The sequence below is a fragment of the Phaenicophaeus curvirostris genome, chromosome 2 (assembly GCF_032191515.1).
Source record: "Phaenicophaeus curvirostris isolate KB17595 chromosome 2, BPBGC_Pcur_1.0, whole genome shotgun sequence".
Classification (NCBI taxonomy): Eukaryota; Metazoa; Chordata; class Aves; order Cuculiformes; family Cuculidae; genus Phaenicophaeus; species Phaenicophaeus curvirostris.
Window position 1 is genome coordinate 9,069,093 of NC_091393.1, and position 20,598 is coordinate 9,089,690.

A 20,598-nucleotide genomic window follows, 5' to 3' on the forward strand; every position below is an offset into this window, starting at 1 on the left:
ACCCCTATGAAAAAATTGCCTACTTTCTGTTCCTAATGAAGGGGTGACTGTTGTTCCCTTTGTATGCCATTCTTCTGTTCTGATTAGTTTTTAGTGTTCTAGCGTGGTTTTTTGTGGGTTTTTTTGGTTTTTTTTTAATTTTTTTTTAAAATGCTCTCTCTTTTTCCCCCCAGCTGAGTTTGAGTCTGAAATTTTGATCCTTTGTGTTACCTTCCTGGAGCAGATTATTCTGCACTATGTCTGTTTGTGATAGTTATAAACAATTGTCAGGACTTGAGCTGATACCCCTTTTGAGACCCATTTTTTTAGAAGTTTTCCCAACCTCATGTGTTGAAAATACAAATAAACATAAGAAACTGAGGGAGAAATATTCCCAGGAGCCTAGAAGCCTTAGAATTCTCTGTTTAATGCAACTAAAATTCTAGTCCACCTGGTTTTAGTATTTTGGTAAATGAGGAATGGGACTTCACCTAATATCCTCCCTGAAATTCCATCACAAACACTGTTCCAGCTTTATTTTAGTCACAATGTCTTAGCTTTCCACTTGGAACTCTGTTTCTAATTCTTTCTGCCAAACCATTACAACTGACTCCCTATCTGCTAACTATAAGGTTCATGTTCTATCTCCAGGCTTTAGAATCACTTCAATTCAACAAATAGCTTATTAAATGCTTTTGGTTTCTGAAAGTCATGTTCTCCTTCTCTTGAGGACACAGCATATAGCAGAAAATGTTTTTAGAAGACTTCTCATAAAATGATCATGGTACTTACTGTCCTTGGTGTCAAGAAAGATGTAGCTCAATGTGAGTCCCTAATCCTTTTTGGAGTACCTGCTGGATCAACAGCAGGTAGACTTATTCACTCTCCTGCTGTCTCTTTACCTCTCCTCTCTCTACTATTAAGAAAATTTTTGAAGTATTCTATTAAGCTGTTTCACAAATAGGATGGTGCTTTGCAGAAATCTAGTTTATTGTCTCAGGGTTCATCCTAGCATGGTCATTGTTATGTCTTTGCATTTTAGTAACATTTGCATTGGAATGATGAACTTACTGTATTTTGGGGGTGGGAGGGATTTGTAAAGTATCTTCCAAACATCACAGATTCTTGCTTGAACCAATGATGATATTTTTTCCCTATGTCATTTTCAGTTGTGATGGAGATGCTAAGCTTTATGTTCCAGAGGTAAAAGGAAGGATTCTTGTCTTTTTATGGCATTAGCAAAAAGGGTGCATGGGAAACTAAGTTGAAAAGCCTTTTAGAGGGATATCAGACATAAAAAAAAAGCTGCCTGTGAATAGGCTAAGGTTTTTCTGCTTTCTTCTCCCAGAATTGTCCAGTTACTTCACATCAAGCATTTTGATGTTCTCTTCACGATGCCAGTGAACTGGCCCCATGAGGAGCAGTTCTGTCCTTTAAATACATTCTACATTTCTTTATGGAAAAGCTGTACTTAACCACTCTTTCTGTTCCCCCATCATTGCTTGTAGCAATGTTAAAGGCTGCTAAACCTGTTAACATTTGTTTTTGAAAATGGTAGCTGTCACTTACCCCTTTCCCTGATTCTCTGCACCAGCTGCTTGCCAGCTCAGAGCGTAGCTACATGAACAGTTAAATGTTTGGTGTAAAGGAGAGGAAGCATTTAAAACTAGGGAAAGGAGCAAAAGTGACAGAGATTGGGAAGTGTCAGAAACCTTTCTGCCATTAGCAGAATGAAAGTTCCTTGACAGCAGAGAAGTTTGAGGAGGTTCTTCACTGCGTTTGCTCAATCCCTGCTTTTGATGGCAAATGTTGCGCACTAAGGATGGCAACTAATTGTTACAGTAAGTGGAGTTCTTTGAGTGACTTTATTTAAATGCAACCTACACTTCTTTTCCTTTTACTTTCCGTGCTCTCCATGCTATTCAACTTAACCTCTTATTTACCCAGGGCCACTGAATTACCTATTCCTAAATCAGAACTACAAGGATTAATTTCTTACAAAGAGTGAGCGTAACCCTTTAATTTTCTCTTTTGGCATGTTATGGTTTTCCTCCTTAGAGGAGGAGTTTTCCCTTCTCATTATCCAAATTACTCTCCTGAAAATTCTGTTTTAAATTATACTATACTTGAAAGAGAAAGTACATACTTGTATTTTCAGTGTACATTTGTTTTTTTTCTTTTCTTCTTTTCATCTCCAAGCACATCAGCTTGCTAATTGCAAAGCAAAAGCACTGCAAAGTGCGTGCTGGATTCTACTGGTTGGGTTTACTCTCATGTTGTATGAATGTTCTCTTGTGAAACTAAACATGTAAAATATGGGGTTTGCTATTTTAATCTACATAGATAATGATGAATTTAAGATGATTAAACTGCATAATTTTGTAATCTGGATATTAGAATATGTAGTTGAAAAGGCTAGATTCTGTTGTTTCTTATAAAATACCACAGGATGCATTATTCGAAGCAAGACTCATGAATATTTGATTCAAGGAGATTTGTAGCCCTGTAAAATGTAATAAACTAGCCCTTAATGACAATTTTGTGTAGCACACATTTGCCAACACGTAGAAAAAATCCTGCTGGCATTTCTGTGCATCATCTTTCATGCATATCTGTTCAGCTCTAGGGGCTTTTTAGCTCTGGAATTAAAAAGAGAGATTAAACTATGTCTGAGACCAGCATGCTGCAATTGCTTAGTTCATACATGTGTGTTTCTCCTTAGTTCAGACTAGCTTAAGGCTATAGCCACTGTTTGCTTCTTGATGTTAGGTTTTGTTCTTTTTTTCAAGATTTGCATTCCTCAAGAAGTATTTTGGAATATATTTTTGCATCTTTCTGTTTAGGGTTGGTAGTTTTCATTAATCTTTCTGAGCTCTAAGGTGATTTGCTGAAATATTATTCCTGATATATTGATTATCATTGTAGCTTAAGAAAAATGTCAACAAACCCAATGTTATGATGAACGCTTAAATTTGCAAGTTGTAGCTCCTGCAAATGTGGTCTCTAATACGGATAAATTACCCAGCTTCCAGATCAGGTTATTGTACTGAGTCAGATGAGAGCACTGCAGCTGAGTTCATGGAAATTCTTTTGTTACACCTGGGATGCTTCTGCTGTCAGACTTCAAGCACTGAATACTTTCGGCTGATTCATCTCAACTTTTGTGAGATTTCTAGGAGCCTTTTATCACAAACCATCCACAAACCTGAGAGACTGACTTCTCTTTCTCTCTGGTGTAAATTCAAGTGACTACACTTAAGCTTGAGTTTGGATCAGAAGTAGTAAAGTGAAAGGACAGAACATGAAGAGAGACTGGGGCTGTTGGATTGAGAGAAATGAGAGAAAGTTTGGGCTGATAGATAACAAAGCTTTTAGCATGTAAAGAGATATAAAGAGTAAGGTTGGTAAAACAAGTGATGCAGAGAAGCAACTGCTCTTAGCTCTTTGTGCAGTGGAAGTTAATGTTTTCTCCGGCATCACTGGCTTCATGCAAGTAAGTGTTTTTTTCACAGTAGAGGCGTGAAAGGAAGATTAAGAAAGAGGTGATATCCCTAAGGCTCTTTCAGAGATTTGTTGTGTCACTGTGGGAGAGGAGAAGAATAATAAACATTGCTTTAGGAGACTAAAAGAGAAAAAAAGTAAAGGAGCTGGGCCAGGAATGCTTCTGTGTTTTCCTTGTTGTCCCAACAATTTACTTAAGACCCATCTTTTCATTGTCTATCAGCAACTTCTGTAGCTGTGAATTAAGAGTTAATGTCTTAAGCAGCCCTCCAGATATGAATTTGAGTAGACTCCTGTTAAATCTAAAATGGAAAGAGAATGGTTAGAATTTGAAGTGTTATCAACGGTAGATTAGTTTTTAAGAAGGTTATTGTTTGTAAGTACAGAAAACATCAGCTGAGCATTGTCATGGTATCTAGCAATACAGTTGTCCAAAGGTTTTTCTGGTTTGTTTTCCAAATTCAAGTAGTGTCAACTGAAAATTATACAAATCACCTAATAAATATAGTAGAATTGAAATTGCTCCTGCCTTTCATCACAGTCCACCCTGTGGCTTGTCATTGGGAATATTGCATTTCTGTTGGGGTTATTAATACCTAATTAGGACTGAAAGAATAGCGGAAAAAAGCAGCATTAGTGGTCTCATATGTTCTTATTTAAGGAATGTTTGAATCTTTGAGATATGTAGTAATATAATGACTTGAAGAAGAGTGTCTGAATCTGAAAACAGCAAGTGCGTAAGTACTACATATATTCAGTGAGGAGGAGCAAGTGACGGGGAGTCCTCTCCTCCTAAATTAGGTATGTAAACACGTGTAAAGCTTCAGATACTCATCTTTCTCCATTTGCCACAAGGGAAATAAGTGCTTATTGGAGAGCTGCTTTATTAAGCAACTGGAGCTCCCCTGTCTCTGTGTCTGAGTTAGACTGGATTTCACCCACAGTCTCAATGATTATGGCCTTCTTAAAAGTAATTAAAGGTAAACATAACCTTTGGGTTTCATCCCAAGCTAACTGCTGTAGTTTTTAGCAAAGATTGTGTTGAAATCTTTAGGAAGAAACAGGTTTCCTGATCACATGAGAGGAAGCAGCTGATTGTTTTGGTAGAATAGGTGGTTGGAAATGAAGGAAGATTGATTTTAGTCAGTATTTCATAGGGTCTTTTGGAGATCAGGGTGAAACTTTAGTTTAGCCTAACTCTAATTAGTCTTCCTAGACAGTTGTTTTAAGCTATTTAGCTTCATACCTCTGGGCTTGTTAATCTTTGTTTCTAGAGGGACGGGAAAAGGAAATTAACATATGGCTGAGGAAAAATTATATAGGCTAGATTTTTTTCTGTTATATTAATTTCTGCTTAAGGCTGTTGGTGAGTTGTGAAGCTTAATTTGAAAGAAAATTTTGTTTGAGTAAATAAATACAATAGTATTCTGCAGTCACTTTGGCATCCTGGTGACAGTTTGCACTGATGACACACTGAGGCCATCTCAGTTCAAGTTAGTGATACAAGGTCAAATAAAGACAACAAAATAAAGCAACAGAAGGAAAATTCAAATGCCTTGATTGCTTTTATTGTTGGGTTTATTTTTCCTGAAGACTTACACAGCACATATTTTAAAGAGGTTATAAATACTAGATGAAAGTTACAGACTACTCGATAGTAATATAAATCTGATACCTTAAGTTGCAACCATGGACCGTCAACAGATCCTTTTGCTGCAGGGTTGATAGCTCGATTGTCAGGACGTTTTGTTTGTCACAGAAGTAGAAGTATGTAGCTTTTCAGTTTGCCACAAGCAGAATTTAGAGTTGAAGTCAGACAGCAGTTAGTCCATTGTAGATCATATGCGTTAGCCAACAATTTGAAGCCGTTTACTTTTCAGCTTTGTTTCAGACCAAGTATTAGAGTTTCTAGTTCCAGATCATAATTTCATAGAATCATAGAATAGTTAGGGTTGGAAGGGACCTTAAAGATCATCTACTTCCAACGCCCCTGCCACAGGCAGTGCCATCCCACTAGATCAGGTTACCCAAGGCCCCATCCAACCTGGCCTTAAAAACCTCCAGGGATGGAGCTTCCACAACCTCCCTTGGTAAACTGTTCGAGTGTCTCACTACTCTCATGGTGAAGAAATTCTTCCTAATGTGTAGTTTAAATCTGTCCCTCTCCAGTTTATACCCGTTCCCCCTCATCCTGTCACCACAAGCCTTTATGAATAGTCCCTCTTCAGCTTTCTTGTAGCCCCTTTCAGGTACTGGAAGGTTGCTATAAGATCTCCTTGGAGCCTTCTCTTCTCCAGGCTGAACTCAATTTTGAGTGAAAGACTGACTACAAGCAGAAGTGACTGAGAGTAGGTTTCTGCTGCTTACAGCAATGGGCTGGGGGGTGGGAGGGTGAGCGGAAGGAAAGAGTAATGAGTAATTTTGTGGCTGCTACATTCTGATAACTATAAACATGGATTTTTTGACTGTGAACTGAACTCCATTTATCAAATATTAATAGGATTGATATGTAAATGATGTTAGTTATGAAGAAAATTTCCTCATAATTTTTCTCCTTGCTTAATGGAATATTGAGAAAAGCTATTAGTATAGTCATGAAACAAGATGTTTAATGAAGCCAGAGGTATAAAGCTAAATTAAAGTGCAAGAGTAGAAGACATGTAGCCCAGTAATTGCCAAAGAACTCCAGTATAAATATTGCATTAACTTGAAGTTCAGATGCACTTTTGGAAAAAGCAATTGAAAGATAGCTATTTAATCTTAACAGATTAATTTCTTCATACAGGTTAACCTTCGAAACCTGATTCGCATTCAAATGTTAAAATTCTTAGTTTAAAACATAATCTTACAGTATTTAAATGAGTGCATGTTAATAGCATGTTTTGCTTTTCAGCCTGTAATGGCAGTTAAGCCTAATATTTCAGAAGTCATTTTGATTATAACAGTTTTCTTTCTACTTCATGTGGTTTCAAGTCACATTTCTATAAGAGACAAATTGTGTTACAGTAATATATTCACAATAAAAACTGCTACTTCTAGCTTATAATGTATTAAAAAGTAAAGGAAAAGTTTTCAGAATATACTGAAGCTATTGTCTTAAAATACATGTTAATTCTATTTTTTCCTTATTTTGCTATTTCAAGTGGAGGAATGATGAAATTTACAGAAATTTGCTTGACTATATGGGGTTAAAGCAGCATGTTGACACCACTGTCAACTAATGAGTTATTTAAAACTTTGTTATCAGGAGTTGGCTTTATCATACTTTTGGCTTAATGTAGACACTAAATGATCTGAGCTTAGCCAAAGAACATGTCTTTTCCCGTCTTTTTGAGCCTCTAAGGTTGTTATCTATATATTTGCTTTCTATGACGTGACACCATTACATTGTATAATGTTTGGAATTCGTTAACAAACTTATTTTCAAGCTGATCAAATATTTATCGAACATCAGCATGTCTCTGTATTCTGAGAAAATAACTAAACCAGGCAAAAAGCTGATGTTCAGTGAGGGCTGCTCTTTGATACTTCAAGAGTTCTGAATCAATAATTTAGAACCCTAAGCATTAAAAACATCATTTATTATTTTCTTTTTTTTTTTGAAAGGGAGGAATTTGCTTATTTTGTCATCTTTTAGCTAGGGGGTCATGGGCATCTGTGTGTAGCTAGACACAGATTATGCTGGGTGAAGAACTTGATATGAAGTGTGTGAACTGTTTGCATGAAACTGGAAAATATTTAGATCATGTTTTGCAGCCATTTTGTGTTCATATGTGTTTTCCATACAGTATTATAGATTCTTCTCTCTCAACTATTTTTGAGTTTTCTCTCAACTATTAAAATACCTTTCACAAATGGCAGGATATTGGAAAGTACTGGTGTTTATCCAGGAGTTTACTCTGATCACTTTTAGGAGCACTTACAGAATCACAGAATCACAGAATCACTAAGTTGGAAAAGACCCCCAGGATCATCGAGTCCAACCATTACAAATCACATCTTGTCTTTCCTTTAGAAATACAGGTGCAATGGGCTCATATTTGTAAAAAAAATGCCTGATTTAAATTTCAAGAGTTTATACAGAAATTCTGTCAAACATCTACAGTAAAAGAATCAGTACTGGGTACGTTTGATTTGTTTTTCTAAGAATAGAGGAATCCTAGTAATTTTTGAGACACTGAGTGCCACTGAAAAGGTTTCATTACAGCCCCTTTTCTTAACGGTATCTATACCACCAAATGAAATGCAACACATCTTTCCCTTGCTGACATGCATTTGTCAAAGTTTTATCTGTCGGATGCGTTGACAGAAATTTTTTAGATGTCTCTGAATTGTTCAGACTCTCCAAAGCCTGGTCAACCAATATTGTTTGTACCTCAGCTTTAGCATCTCATTGTTCTACTGCCTTCTTGTAATCATTTTATGCTGCTCCTAAATGCATATTTGAAGCACCTAAGTATTTTTCGCAGCCTTCAGAAACAAGGAGCTCTTAAACATTCAGTTCAATGGCAACTGCTTAATACAGTTTCATAGGCTTGAAAGCCCTGCGTGTAAGTAATTTTTCCTATGCAGACGACTTATTTTCTAAATAAGTCGTCTCAGCTGAGTGTACAGGTACCAAACATTTCGTTAATATGACTGAATTTCTCAAAACTATAGTAAAAATACTTTCTCTCAGGAGCACAGTTACGTTTCTAATTGGAAACAACTTGGAATGTTCTTATCCTTGGCAATCATGGTTAGCTCACATGAGTTACATTAGCTTTTATAAGGCTAAGTAATGTTTTCCAAGCTGCGGAATTATGGTGTCGAACTCTGTTTTAATGAGGCTTTTTTTTTTCTTCCCCCTGTGATTTGTCTGTTTATTTGTGAACCAAGTCGTTGTATGCACACAGTGGATGGCCAGGTGGTACTTTGTGAGCAGTACAATGATTGTCCTAGGAGGGAGATGCTGGACAAGAGCACAGCAGGACAACTGTGATGATACGAACAGTGATGCTTATTTCTAGCCACTTAGAGGGTGGAGCCGAGTGAAAACCACTTTTTCTCTGAATCAGTCTTCGTAATCATTCACCCTGCCTTTTGAACCTGGAGGTTTTTATTCTTGGACCTTATCTCCTTTGTCTCCTAGATTATCAGTGTGCAAAGCAGCTGTCTGTGTGTGTGATGGATAATCTCTGAGGCTAATTCATTGATCACCTGTGATCACCACCAAACACCATAAATGACATAGTGTTCAACATAGTTTGCCTTCGCTTCCAAGGATGTGAGTTAGGAATGAGTCCACTGATCTTAAAGCAGTCTTAAAGCAGTAACCTGTTTGCTTGAGACTTCAGTAAGAAAATCTGGACTTTCTGTTCCTCACCCAGGAGGTGCTGCGGGCCTGTGATCGGACTAGTATATCTCTTTCTTCCATTTCTCAGCATTGTGTTCAATAAACAGCGAGAGCAGGAATTAATCACATTTACCCAGTGACCAAGACAGCTCTGGTGCCACATTTCCTTTTGCTTAGCATTATACCAGGCAAAGTGAATAGAATATATGCAAAAGAACAGGAGCTGTTACAATGCTAGTTTGTGGGCAATATGGAGAGGATGTAAGATGTTTGTGGGGACATTTTGAATAACAGAAGGAGTTGGAACTGAGAAGGCAAGTAAGAAAGGACAGGAGGGCAGAGTACTTTTAAGTAGCTAAGAGTCAAAGATAAACTGCTGGTGGCATGACTTATTTCCTCAAGTAGATTTTAGTGTCTTGTGTGTTTTTTTCCATACTTTTTTTTTGGTGCTAGATAAGGATGTATATTACATTGAAGGGTTTTAATGATAGGTTTGGATTTATTTGTGTGTATGTGTTTATGGTCATGTTGTTACTATTTCTTACTTCTTCAGCAAACTTATATTCTCGAAAGATCAGTCATGTAAGCTAACCTGGATCGTTTGGTCTTATGGTGCTTGAATGCTGCTAAATGTGGGCTGCATAGCTAGGAATAAGTGTATTGAGTCCCACATAAAGGCATGAATCTGAAAAGAATAATTCCAGCTAGTTGTCAGCACCTTTCGATGCAATGCAAAAGAATACAAAGCACATATACACTTTCTTTTGTATACCTCTGTATAAATAAGCAGTGAAAAGAATATTGGAATAGTAGATTCAGTTCTGTTGCCTACTCTTCTAACGGCTTTTGTGAAATTACACTATAAAGGTGAGTACATTCGCCAACTGGAAAATTACCCATGCAGTGAGACTCAGACTTAGTCATTTTATCTTAAAAAGGGAAGTAATTACATGGAGAGCTAGGCTTCAGTCTAAACTAAGACATTAACAAGATTCAGTGTAGAAATAAGCATACATTTTTAAGCAGAAGTGTAATAAATGGCAGTGGTAACTTCCATAGATATATGTTATGATTTCTTCTTCACTTGGTATTTTTCATAAAGGTGTGCAGTACTTTGAATAGGAATTATAAGATTGATGCAAATGTTACTGGTCAAGTTTTTCTGTCCAGTATGCAACAGAGCTGACTCAGTGAGCCCAGTAATAGTTTCCAGTCTTAAAAATCTATGAATATCATAGAATCATAGAATAGTTTGGATTGGAAGGGACCTTAAGGATCATCTAGTTCCACCCCTCCTGCCATGGGCAGGGACACCTCCCACCAGATCAGGCTGCCCAAGGTCCCATCCAACTTGGCTTTGAACACCTCGAGGGATGGGGCAGCCACAGCTTCCCTGGGCAACCTGTGCCAGTGCCTCACCGCTCTCGTAGTGAAAAATTTCTTCCTAATGTCCAGTTTAATTTTCTCCCCTCCCTTCAATATAAAGCCATTCCCCCTCGTCCTGTCTCTACAGGCCTTTATAAACAGTCCCTCCCCAGCTTTCTTGTAGCCCCTCCAGGTACTGGAAGGGCGCTCTTTCTCCAGGCTGAACTGCCCCAACTCTCTCAGCTTGTCCTCATATGGGAGGTGCTCCAATGTACTATTGAGTCAAAGGTTGCCTTTCATCTTGTGATCTCTTGATCAATTGATATGACTTAATCGCCTAATCTGTTGACAATTATAGCAACTTTGGTTTCTTTGGCTCATCTCTCTATAACGTCTAGCCTAAAATTATTGATTATAATTGATCCTTTTGGTTCTTTTAAGTGATTCAGGGTCTGCAGTGCAAGAAAATAAAAACACATTTTGGGTAATTATTCTGTCTTTATGTTTACACAGCTGAATGCAAAGTATTAGATTGGGTAGGGCAGCAGCTGCCCTGTAGATATTGAGGCCTCAGAATTAGATACAGCCCTTCAGAGAAAACATTTAATCCCTGTTTTGAGTAGGAAGAGCAGAGGATTTGTTGTTGTTATAGGTTTGCGGTAGTTAACTTTTTCCTTTCAAGTGAAAGTTTTATCATCATGTTGAATATAAAGGTGCTTGCAAACAATTTAATTATATCACAGGAGAATATTGGTAATAGAAATATGTGGATTTAACAAAAAAAGCAAATATTTCTTACTGTTTGTGAACCTGAAGCATTCTAGAATGTTTGGAAAATGCTTTTAATGTCTTTTCCCTGTAAGTAAGTCTAACTAAATAACAGAATGTCACTTATGTAATGCCAGATGTTTCTTATGGTGTTAAAATACAAAATAGCAAGGTAACTTCTTTGAAACTTAAAATTCTTAGATGTAAAGATTTATGTTTAATATTTACATTTCATTTTCAAGGATACTTTATTGTCATTTATTGCATTTTATTGTGGTTAAATGCTGATGGCATTTGCAATGTGGCAAATTATGTTGGTGATTTAAAAGAACTCTGATAGATTCCAGTAGCTGTCTTGGTTAACTCCGTCCCTTTCTACCCTATCTGTCTTTACTTCCCAGTGGTACTCAACTTGCCAAACCTCTTGGGCATACCTCTTCTGTGCCCTTTTTTCTATCTTCTTTCTGAATTAGTGTGTGCCTGTGGCTGCCACCTTAGCAGGAGTCTGAATACATTACAAGTCTGACCGGTTTATTGAGGGGAAATTGTAGCTCACAAGTAGGAGAACTGTTGCTGTTTAGAAGAAAAAGCGAGCTGGGCTATTTTCTGGCTTTCATTTGGGGGTGGAAGAAGTGAGGGAAGATGCGTAGGAAGGGAAATGCAAGGTGGTCTCTGTTAGCTGCTGCTGCACTTCAGGAGGGTGATATTTAATAAGGGTTAGGGACATAGAGCTGGCGGATCAGGCTTTGTAGGATGGTAAGGCATCCTTGTCAAGGAAACCTTCTCCTCCTCTCGACGAGGCACAAACTTCTTTCTTGGTCATCCCACCAGCTCTTCTTTTTCAATCACTGTGAGAAATGAACCATTTGTTTTGTCTAGACTTTCAGCTGAAGTCACTCAGTCTTCCAGGTGGGTGTCTTCATGGTGAGTCAGCTACACCCCACAGCCCAGACTGCCTGCCCAGAATGCAGAAACTAACCCTACTCTTCCTCCTACGAAATACTGAGCAGCAAAGTCTATCCCGTGTGAAAGCAGCTTTTTGGAGTGAAACTTCATCCTCATTATGGGCCATTAATATACTCAGTGCCCGGGCTTTCAGCTTTCTGTTGGACCACCCGTTGAATACAAATTTACTCAGTAGGACCCCCTGGGACATGGTCCTCGGGGGCAAGGGAGCTAAACAGAGCTGGCAAACATTTAAGAATGCTTTCGATAAAGTGCAAGAGCGCTCAGTCCCCAGATGTAGGAAATCAGGCAGGGAAGGGAAGAGACCAGCGTGGCTGAGTCGAGACCTGTTGGTTAAACTCAAGAACAAGAGGGAACTGCACAGGCAGTGCAAGCAGGGACAGGGAACCTGGGATGTGTATAGGGACACTGCCCAGTTGTGTAGGGATGGGATCAGGAAGGCCAAGGTGCTGCTGGAGCTGAACTTAACAGTGGAAGTGAAGACTAACAAGAAGGGCTTCTATAGATACGTCGATCAGAAGAGGAGAGGAAGGTTAAAGAGAACATAGCGCTACTGATGGATGAAAATAGTGACCTCGTATCAACAGATAAGGAGAAGGCTGAGGTACTCAACAACCTTTTTGCCTTGGTCTTCACTGACAACCGCTGTCCTTGCCTCTCCTGGGTCATGGGACAGCAAGATGGTGACCAGGGGTCAAACCCCCTCCCATAGTAGATCAGGTTCGTGACCACCTGAGGAACCTACACATATATAAGTCTATGGGAACTGATGAGCTGCATCCCAGAGACCTGAGGGAATTGGCTGATGTGCTGAGGCACTGGCACAGGTTGCCCAGGGAAGCTGTGGCTGCCCCATCTCTGGAGGTGTTCAAGGCCTGGACTGGTGGGAGGTGTCCCTGCCCATGGCAAGGGGGTTGGAACTCAATGGTCTTTAAGGTCCCTTCTAACCCAAATTATTCTGTAATTCATTCTATGACACTATTTAAAGTAGAATTTCAGGATATTGCAAGATGTCTTCACAGCTCAGGTTTGTCAGTGCTAGGTAGGTGCTAGGTTGCATTGCAGTGGTGCAGCCTTTGCTTTGGACTCTAGTGTCCATAATATGGTGTGAAGTGCTTTAGGTGTGTTCCTGAAGTGAAACTTCAGTTTTGATTATGGGAATAGAATCCAATTTGCATGCATCAGAGCTGCCCAGCTACCTCAAATAACATGTACTGAGTAGGAACAACTAGGAGTTTAACTTTGAAAGTTCCTTACTTTTGCATAAAATGCCAGTGGAAGTGCATCCAATATAGCTGCTGAAACAACAAGCATCCAAAGAGAGATTAAGGCTTTGTAGAATAATTTAGGTTGAAAGGGACTTCAAGAGGTCATATAGTCCAATCCTTTAAAGCTATTTGAGGTAGTTTCTGATTTGTAAATGTACATTTTTGGCATGGAGTTCTAATTTCTGTGGTTAGAGTAAGTTGAAAGGTTTGAGACTGAACCATGAACTTTGCATTTGAGATGATATGGGACCTGATACGTTTCAGAAGTAGTCATATGCGTGCATATTTGTTGGGGGGTGGTTGTGAGGATATCATTGCTATGAATGCTATATTTAAAATGCCAGGGAGTAGTTTGTTCTCAGACAGATTGCTTCACATTTTGTTTTGGAATTAGAATATAGCATAACTTCAGGCAGAACAGGTCTGCAGTATGCAATGATTCATCTAAGGTGAAATTTTCACATACTTAACAAGCAGAATTCATGTTTGGCTCCAACTCATATTTCAAGAAGTTGATTTAGCACTTAGCATTCAAACTTGAGAACTTACTACTGCTGTATCATGTGTATGGACTGACCTGTTACAAAAACAAACCTTCTCCCGTATTATTAATGTGGCCTTTGTTTGTATTCTTATTTTAATCTAGGTTTCTGTGAATTTCTGTCTTTCATGGTAACAGAGAAGTCTAAAGGGGCTGTGTAACTTGTTCTTAATATGAGCTTTGAAGTCTGATTGCTTATCTAACCCTTTGTAACTGCTTCAGAAAGATATCTGTAACTTACCTTTACCAGGTGTTCAGTGTTAAGAAAATGCCGTGAAGCAAGAAGGGTGTTACTTGACAATGGTGAAGACTAAGCATGATAGTTAGAACTGTATATATTTATTGCCATTGCTTTCTAGGTAGGATCTCTTTGGCTAAATTGAAGTGTGGTGGAGATAATTTTTCCTCAATTCTTTTATTAATAGGACAAAAAGTTTAATTGAGGTTTGTTTTATACTGTACTGGCTGTAGAGGTAAAGGCAAGAAATATAACTCTGTCTTAAAGAACAAATCCTTCCCCACTCCTCTTCAAGCAAGCCAGCCAATTAATTTTGTAATTAACTTGAGTCAAAATTGTGGATCCAGCAGTGCAATTACAGGTGTGCGGATATATCCTGTCAAAACATTGCTTTTTATTACTGAGCTTGGAATAGTTGTTCCTGTCTGCTGTGAAATTCATTTTGTATTGACTTTTGTGAGGGTATAATTTGTCAGTCTTGGAAAAAGAGTTTAGAAAAATCCTATAGTACATCCTACCTGGAATATCTATGTTGGTTCCTAAGCATGAGAGTGTAGAAAATACAATGCCAATTAAAAAAGCTGAGCGTGGGGGCATTTTTTCACATGGCTCAAAAGAAATCTCAATCTTTAGTTTTCAAGATGAGGGTGTGTTTTGATACCAATGTCTGTTTCACTATAAAGCAAGACTCCTGTTTGTGGTTAGAAGGAAATATTTTGTACTTGTGAATGCAGAAGCAGTCCAATTTTAACTTTTGGACATCAAACACGGGTTTTTTTTTGATTGAGACGGTTATTTCTGTACCAAAGAAAAACTTTCCTCTGTCTTCTCCTTAAAGGAATGATATGTAAAAGGATGGATTGAAGTCATATATTAAATCAGTTGAGGTGGTTTTCTAAGGCCAGCTTGTCTGGATCTAGTCTTAATAGTTCATGAGGTCTCAAAAATATGACCTCCTACTTAAAAAGAAATGGATTATTTGAGTATATATTAATAAATCCATTGGGGTAAATGCTCCAGCAATCTTGTTCAGCAGATTATTGCAAGTCAACAAATTAGAAGCCATGCCTCACAGAGGCTTAATACAAAATTTTAGGATTATGTGTGGTTGACAGATGACATTTATGGAATGGTTAATGACCTCAGTTGTAATAAAAGATCAAAGAGGTCCACTAGGACAGATCTTTAGTTCCATACATAAAATTAACACCTGTTCCAACAACTTCAGCTACTCAGCTGTAGCCTGTGTTCCTTCATAACTACTGTAGCAATTGCTTCATAGATTAAATTTTCAGACTGTTAGAAATTTGCCACAAATGGAATTATTCCCTACAGTTCTTCTTTGAACTACATAATAAATACCTAGCAGTAGTAATTGTCTTTGGCTGTATTAAAACTGCAGAAGAGAGCGAGCAGCAAGTTATGTCTTTTTGAAAACTGTATTTTATCCTACTACTCCTGGAACATATGTTAGTCATAAAACTTATATAGAATATAGTTCCCTGTTGTCTCTGTGTCAGATGTAAGTACAAGAAAATTGCAGGAAACTAACTGAAAAATAAAGATGAATGCCACCAACCTTTATTGTAATTCTTACATTCAGTGCACACAACTGGTTAAGTATATACTATAAGATAGTAAATATTTCCTCTAAAATGGAATGTAAATACTTCAAAATCTATTTAAGTACATAACCATTATGTATATCTATATATATAAATCATGATCTGAAAAAGTTAAATGCTTTACTGAGCATATTGGTTTTTTACATTCTGTGTTCTTATGTATTTAATGTCTATTAGAATGTATGGCATGAGTCCTTAAATTTTTTAATACCACACTGCATGAGAACAGATTTTTAGTTTAGGGATGGCAAAGGAACAAAATTTATTCAATTAATGTAAGAACTTGAAGATGAGATCATTGTGATTTTAAGATATTTATGGTGAATGGAAAAGAGCTGGATAAATGAGGGAGGAAACAGCAGGATGGTGGTAACTGAAGGAATATTTTTACTGACTGCTGGAAGTCTCTCAATTTTGTAAATTACTTAAAAAATACTTTTTTAAATCTCCTATTGGAAAGGTGTACAGGCAACCAGCTGGTACAGGCAACCAGCTTTCTTGAAATATCTGCTGATGTTACAGCACAGAAATCACATGGAGGGGAAATAGGGTGAGAAGTGAAGAAAGAAAATGACATACTTTCATAACTTTACTATCACACTCTTTCTAACTAGATTTTTGATTCGAGTGAAACAAAAGATGTTTGATCTGATCTGGCAGGTGTTACAGATATGAAGAGCCATTGCAGGAAGTTGCTTTCCAAGGGAAAATTTTCAACTAGAAGGTAGCTGGAAAGGAATAAAGTAAAAGATGTGGACGAAGGAGAGCAGGCATAAATAAGAGCTGTCAGAGGAGGTCCTGTCTGTTGTCCTAAGGACAAGAAGAAATTAAATCTTATTGACATGTTGAGGAGAAGATAATGGAGAAATTGCAGTGCAGAGCTCTGTGTACTTAGAATAGTAAGTTGGGCAGGTGGCTCTAATACCTACTTTTGGAACAGAATGCCTGAAGCCATCCATCTCAAACAAGGGCCATGATCAAAAAATAAGAGAAGAAGCTTTTAGTAGGTTGGTTTTGTCATGTGTAGCAGAACTATAGCTAAAAATGTTTGGAGCTGATTTGGGTTTCAGTTATGTGAAGCTTGCCTTTTCTTATCATCTATCAAAAGTCACACACCATCTTTTCATGAAGAAATGATATGCAAGATATGCTGCATTTATTTTGGAAAGAATAGCTTTCCATTCTTCCATCAGAGAACAGAAAATTCTTCATCTGTTTTTGTCAATTCAGATTAGAACTTTAAGGTTGATCATCAGTAAATTTTGCATTATTTAACACAGCATGGGTGCACTGTGATGGTGGTAACTGCTGTGTTACCAAAAGTCATTGGACTTTCTTGGGGTTATTTTTAGGTAAGAATTGCATAAATTTTCTTGCTGTGGACTAATAAGTATCTAACAACTGAAAATTCTCATTCTGTGCGTCTCCAAATTCTTTTACTTTTGCCCTATCCATGTGAATTCTAATTTTCTCCATTGCTGTGAAAGATATTGTAGTAAGGAAAGGATTAGCAGGTTGTCTCTCACTATTAGCTAAGGATGAAGAAAATGACAGCTTAATAAACCAGATCAAATGATAGAAGAGACCGTGAGAAAACAAAACTCTAATTTATGAGAAAATTGCTCCGTGCAACTTTTGGTTCAAATGTGTACTGTTTACCTTATGGAACAGATGTTCCCTTATTTATGTTCCTGTATGTAATGATGTTTTTTAATCTTTACATAACTTAATTTCTTTTAGTACAAAGGAGCATGTTTCTGATGGGCCTTTCTGATGGTTCGCAGTATGGTGACTGCTGGCTTTTTTGTGTTGTGTCAGGCAACAGCATGAGAAACAAAAATATTGTTCATAAAATTGCTCAAAAATACTGAGATTATCTTAAATGTGTCTTTTATGTATCAGTGTTCTCATTTGTTACCATTCTGTGTTATTTTCTTTCTTGAAATTTTCCATTATCCAGAGAGAGATAATGAAGTATGCTAATTTTTATTTCCATTCTCAGCTTTTTATTATATGCGATGACTTGGCTACAGTGCTAAGCAGTTTTAAAAGGGAACAGCAAATAAAGTAGTGAAGCACAACTACCTCCGTGGTAATGGAAATTCATTGTTCCAATCACTAAGTGTTGTAATTCATTAGAGACAGCTAACATAGTCTGAAATACTGAATTGTTACTTTTAAAGCCAGTGAAACGCAATAAGCTTAATAAAACTGCTTTTAAACTTTTTTTCAGAAATACAAGCCTGGTAGATGTGATGATATTTTGAAATGGAAGCCACCCAGCCTGAACTCCGTTGATTTCCGTCTAAAGATAACAAGAATTGGTGGAGAGGGGTATGTAATCACTTCCCTTTTATAAAATATAACACTCATGTGAATGTCCCTTAGCAGTTAATCTCTCCTCTGATATTTCTTGACATTTCCTGGGGCTAAGTCCTTCTATATTCTCTAGAATTTATTCATTGAAAATATAGGCAACTGTAGTGATCAGTGTTGCGCTGAAAACAATGTCAGATGTTTATAAAGTAAATGTACTAATTCTTAAATTAAGTTTTATAAAACTTCTACAAACATCCTCTTTGGATTGGGTTCTACCTCTTAGAGAGTAGACAGGCTATATGTAATCTTAAGTTTGTATATAAAATAACTATTTTCCATTGGTTTTATTGAAAATAATAACAGTCTAAGCTTTCTTCCATTTTAGAATTCTGCATAATGAGAAATGGCACTTGTTTTCTTAGAGAAAAACAAAACTTGACATTTGTACTCAATAAGTATTCTTTGATATTGTCTTTAAAACCATTAAAATCTTAACCAAAACCAGTGAGTTCTAATGGCAGAAGGCATGTAAATCTTTACACTTCATCAGTTCTGCTTACTATTTGCATAGTTCAGTCACTGCACATATTAAGTAGGACAATTTCCATATTCAGTTGAGCCAGGGAGAGGAAGGGGAGGATTGAGTCACTAGATTAAAGCTTGCCTTGGAAAAGATTTTGTTTAAAACAAAGTTAATTGATTTTTTAGGTTGCTTAATGTTTTAACATTTGGGACTCATTTTGACTGACAGTTTGAAATACTGACATTTAGCCTTTCTTTTTCTTTATGCCACAGGCTACTCGATACGATTAAAAAATGAATTCACATATTGCTTACATATTCTGGAGTGCTAATAATGGCCCATCTAACTTTTAGACATTTGCATGTCGTGTTAATGAATATATTTGGTGAATAGTATGTTAAGGATATGGGCTTTGTTCTGCAAAATGTATTCAACTGCTAACTTCTGAACGTTTCATGAGGTCAGAATTATATCTTCAGATTTTTGTGTTTGAAAATATGATGTTAAGTCCACAATAACAACATAGTTATTTCAGTGAATAAACAGGAACATGTTAATTTTGACTTGAGGGAATCAGCTCATTTCAAACATTTCATATTTGGCTTTCAAATAACAGAGCAGTATAATATGAACAATCTCTGTGAAAAAAAACCCCAACCATTATTTTTGATCGGAAGTTTATTTTTATTACAGTATTCTTATGACTTCTGCTGGAGTTTATAAATATACAGAGGTAGCCTGTGATTCAGAAGCAAAACACAATAGATTTTTAATTTCCTATTAAAAAAAGGAGTATTTGCTTGATTAGTTACCACTGGTGTCAAATATAAAACTACCGGTGCTATTGTGTTATGTTTAATATATTACATCATAGATTATTCAATATGAACATGATTGGTTATAGAATAATGAGCCATCAAAAACACTCTTTACAAAAAGTTGGGCAGTTAGTAGCAAGTTATTAAAGAATGACTGATCCATTGTGTAACTGTAAATACTTTCTAACATTTAGAAAAGTTATACTGTATTGTAGCTGTGTGAAAATAACTGCATTTCTCATATTGTGGAAATGATTGTCTAAATGAGTTTCTAAATACTATAATACTTAAATGTGTTAATCTTTATGTTCCTTATATATGCATGAGAAAAAAAAATCCTAGAAATCTGACATTTGATAAGTAAAGCACAGTTCTCCCAGATATGTGTTATTTCATCTCACATGGTAGTTGACTGCTCTTTGTAAAATACGGGTACTCATCCAACAAAAAGAAAAGTTAATGAAGTACTGGGTGGAAAATAGTAATTTGCCATTGTTGAGAGAGAGGCATTTATGTTAAGTAATGACCTATGAAACAGTAGCTTCTGCCCAGTTGAACACGAACAATGAATGAAATACTCAGGTTTAGCCTCTTCAGTTGTTAATTTTGAGTATCCAATTTATCGCTCGGTAAAATCTGAACTCATTTGTGGAAAGATCAGAATTATACTGATTTTGAAGTGGTTTACTAGACTTTTAAAAGAAGCATCTTTAATTTTAGACTGTAAAAAGGCAGTTCCTGAGTAAGAAGATGGTTGATTTCTGATATAACTAAAAACTCTATTTTCATGAACTAGGTTTCTTCCTACTGGCAGTTCTAACATGATAACGTTAAGCTTCCTGCCCCCCCCACCCGCTGAGATTAAAAGCAAGCATTGATATTGGTTTCAACCTTTTAGGTAAAAAGTTTTCTTCTTCAGTAATCAAAAACAAATCTGGCATGCAGTTGACAGCAGAGTAATACAGATGTGGTTTAAGTACTGTTACAGAATTTGTGTGTTGTTTTGGTATAGTCAAACAATAGTATTTATGGAAATAGAAGATATGCCTTTGTATTGATCTCTTACGGACAAATGAGGAGCTAAAGTCAAAGTATTGATCTCAAATACTTGAATGCTTGAAACAACGAGAATGGGGACTGTCTGTGATTTCCAGGTCCTCTGTTCTGATTTACTGGCTCATCTTAAAATCTTGAAATGCAGATAAACTTAAAACTCATGCTACAAGTGTGTGATTTTATCACAGTTTCAGCCTAGCCATTAGTGATACAGGCTGAACCTGTATTGTAAAACTCCAACCATGCAGTGCTTGTATTTATAGTTCCCTGTTCACTTAAATTGGTGGGAGGGGGGA

At 36.9% G+C, this 20,598-nt stretch overlaps 1 protein-coding gene across 2 annotated transcripts in view; it reads left to right on the forward strand.

Annotated features, from left to right (window-relative positions):
- RNGTT (RNA guanylyltransferase and 5'-phosphatase) overlaps positions 1-20,598 on the forward strand; it is a 189,613-nt gene that overhangs the window by 105,648 nt on the left and 63,367 nt on the right. For both annotated transcript variants that reach the window (XM_069851265.1, XM_069851266.1), the window contains exon 13: positions 17,820-17,920. In XM_069851265.1, coding sequence (XP_069707366.1) covers positions 17,820-17,920 — 101 coding nt within the window. The remainder of the gene's footprint in view (positions 1-17,819; positions 17,921-20,598) is intronic.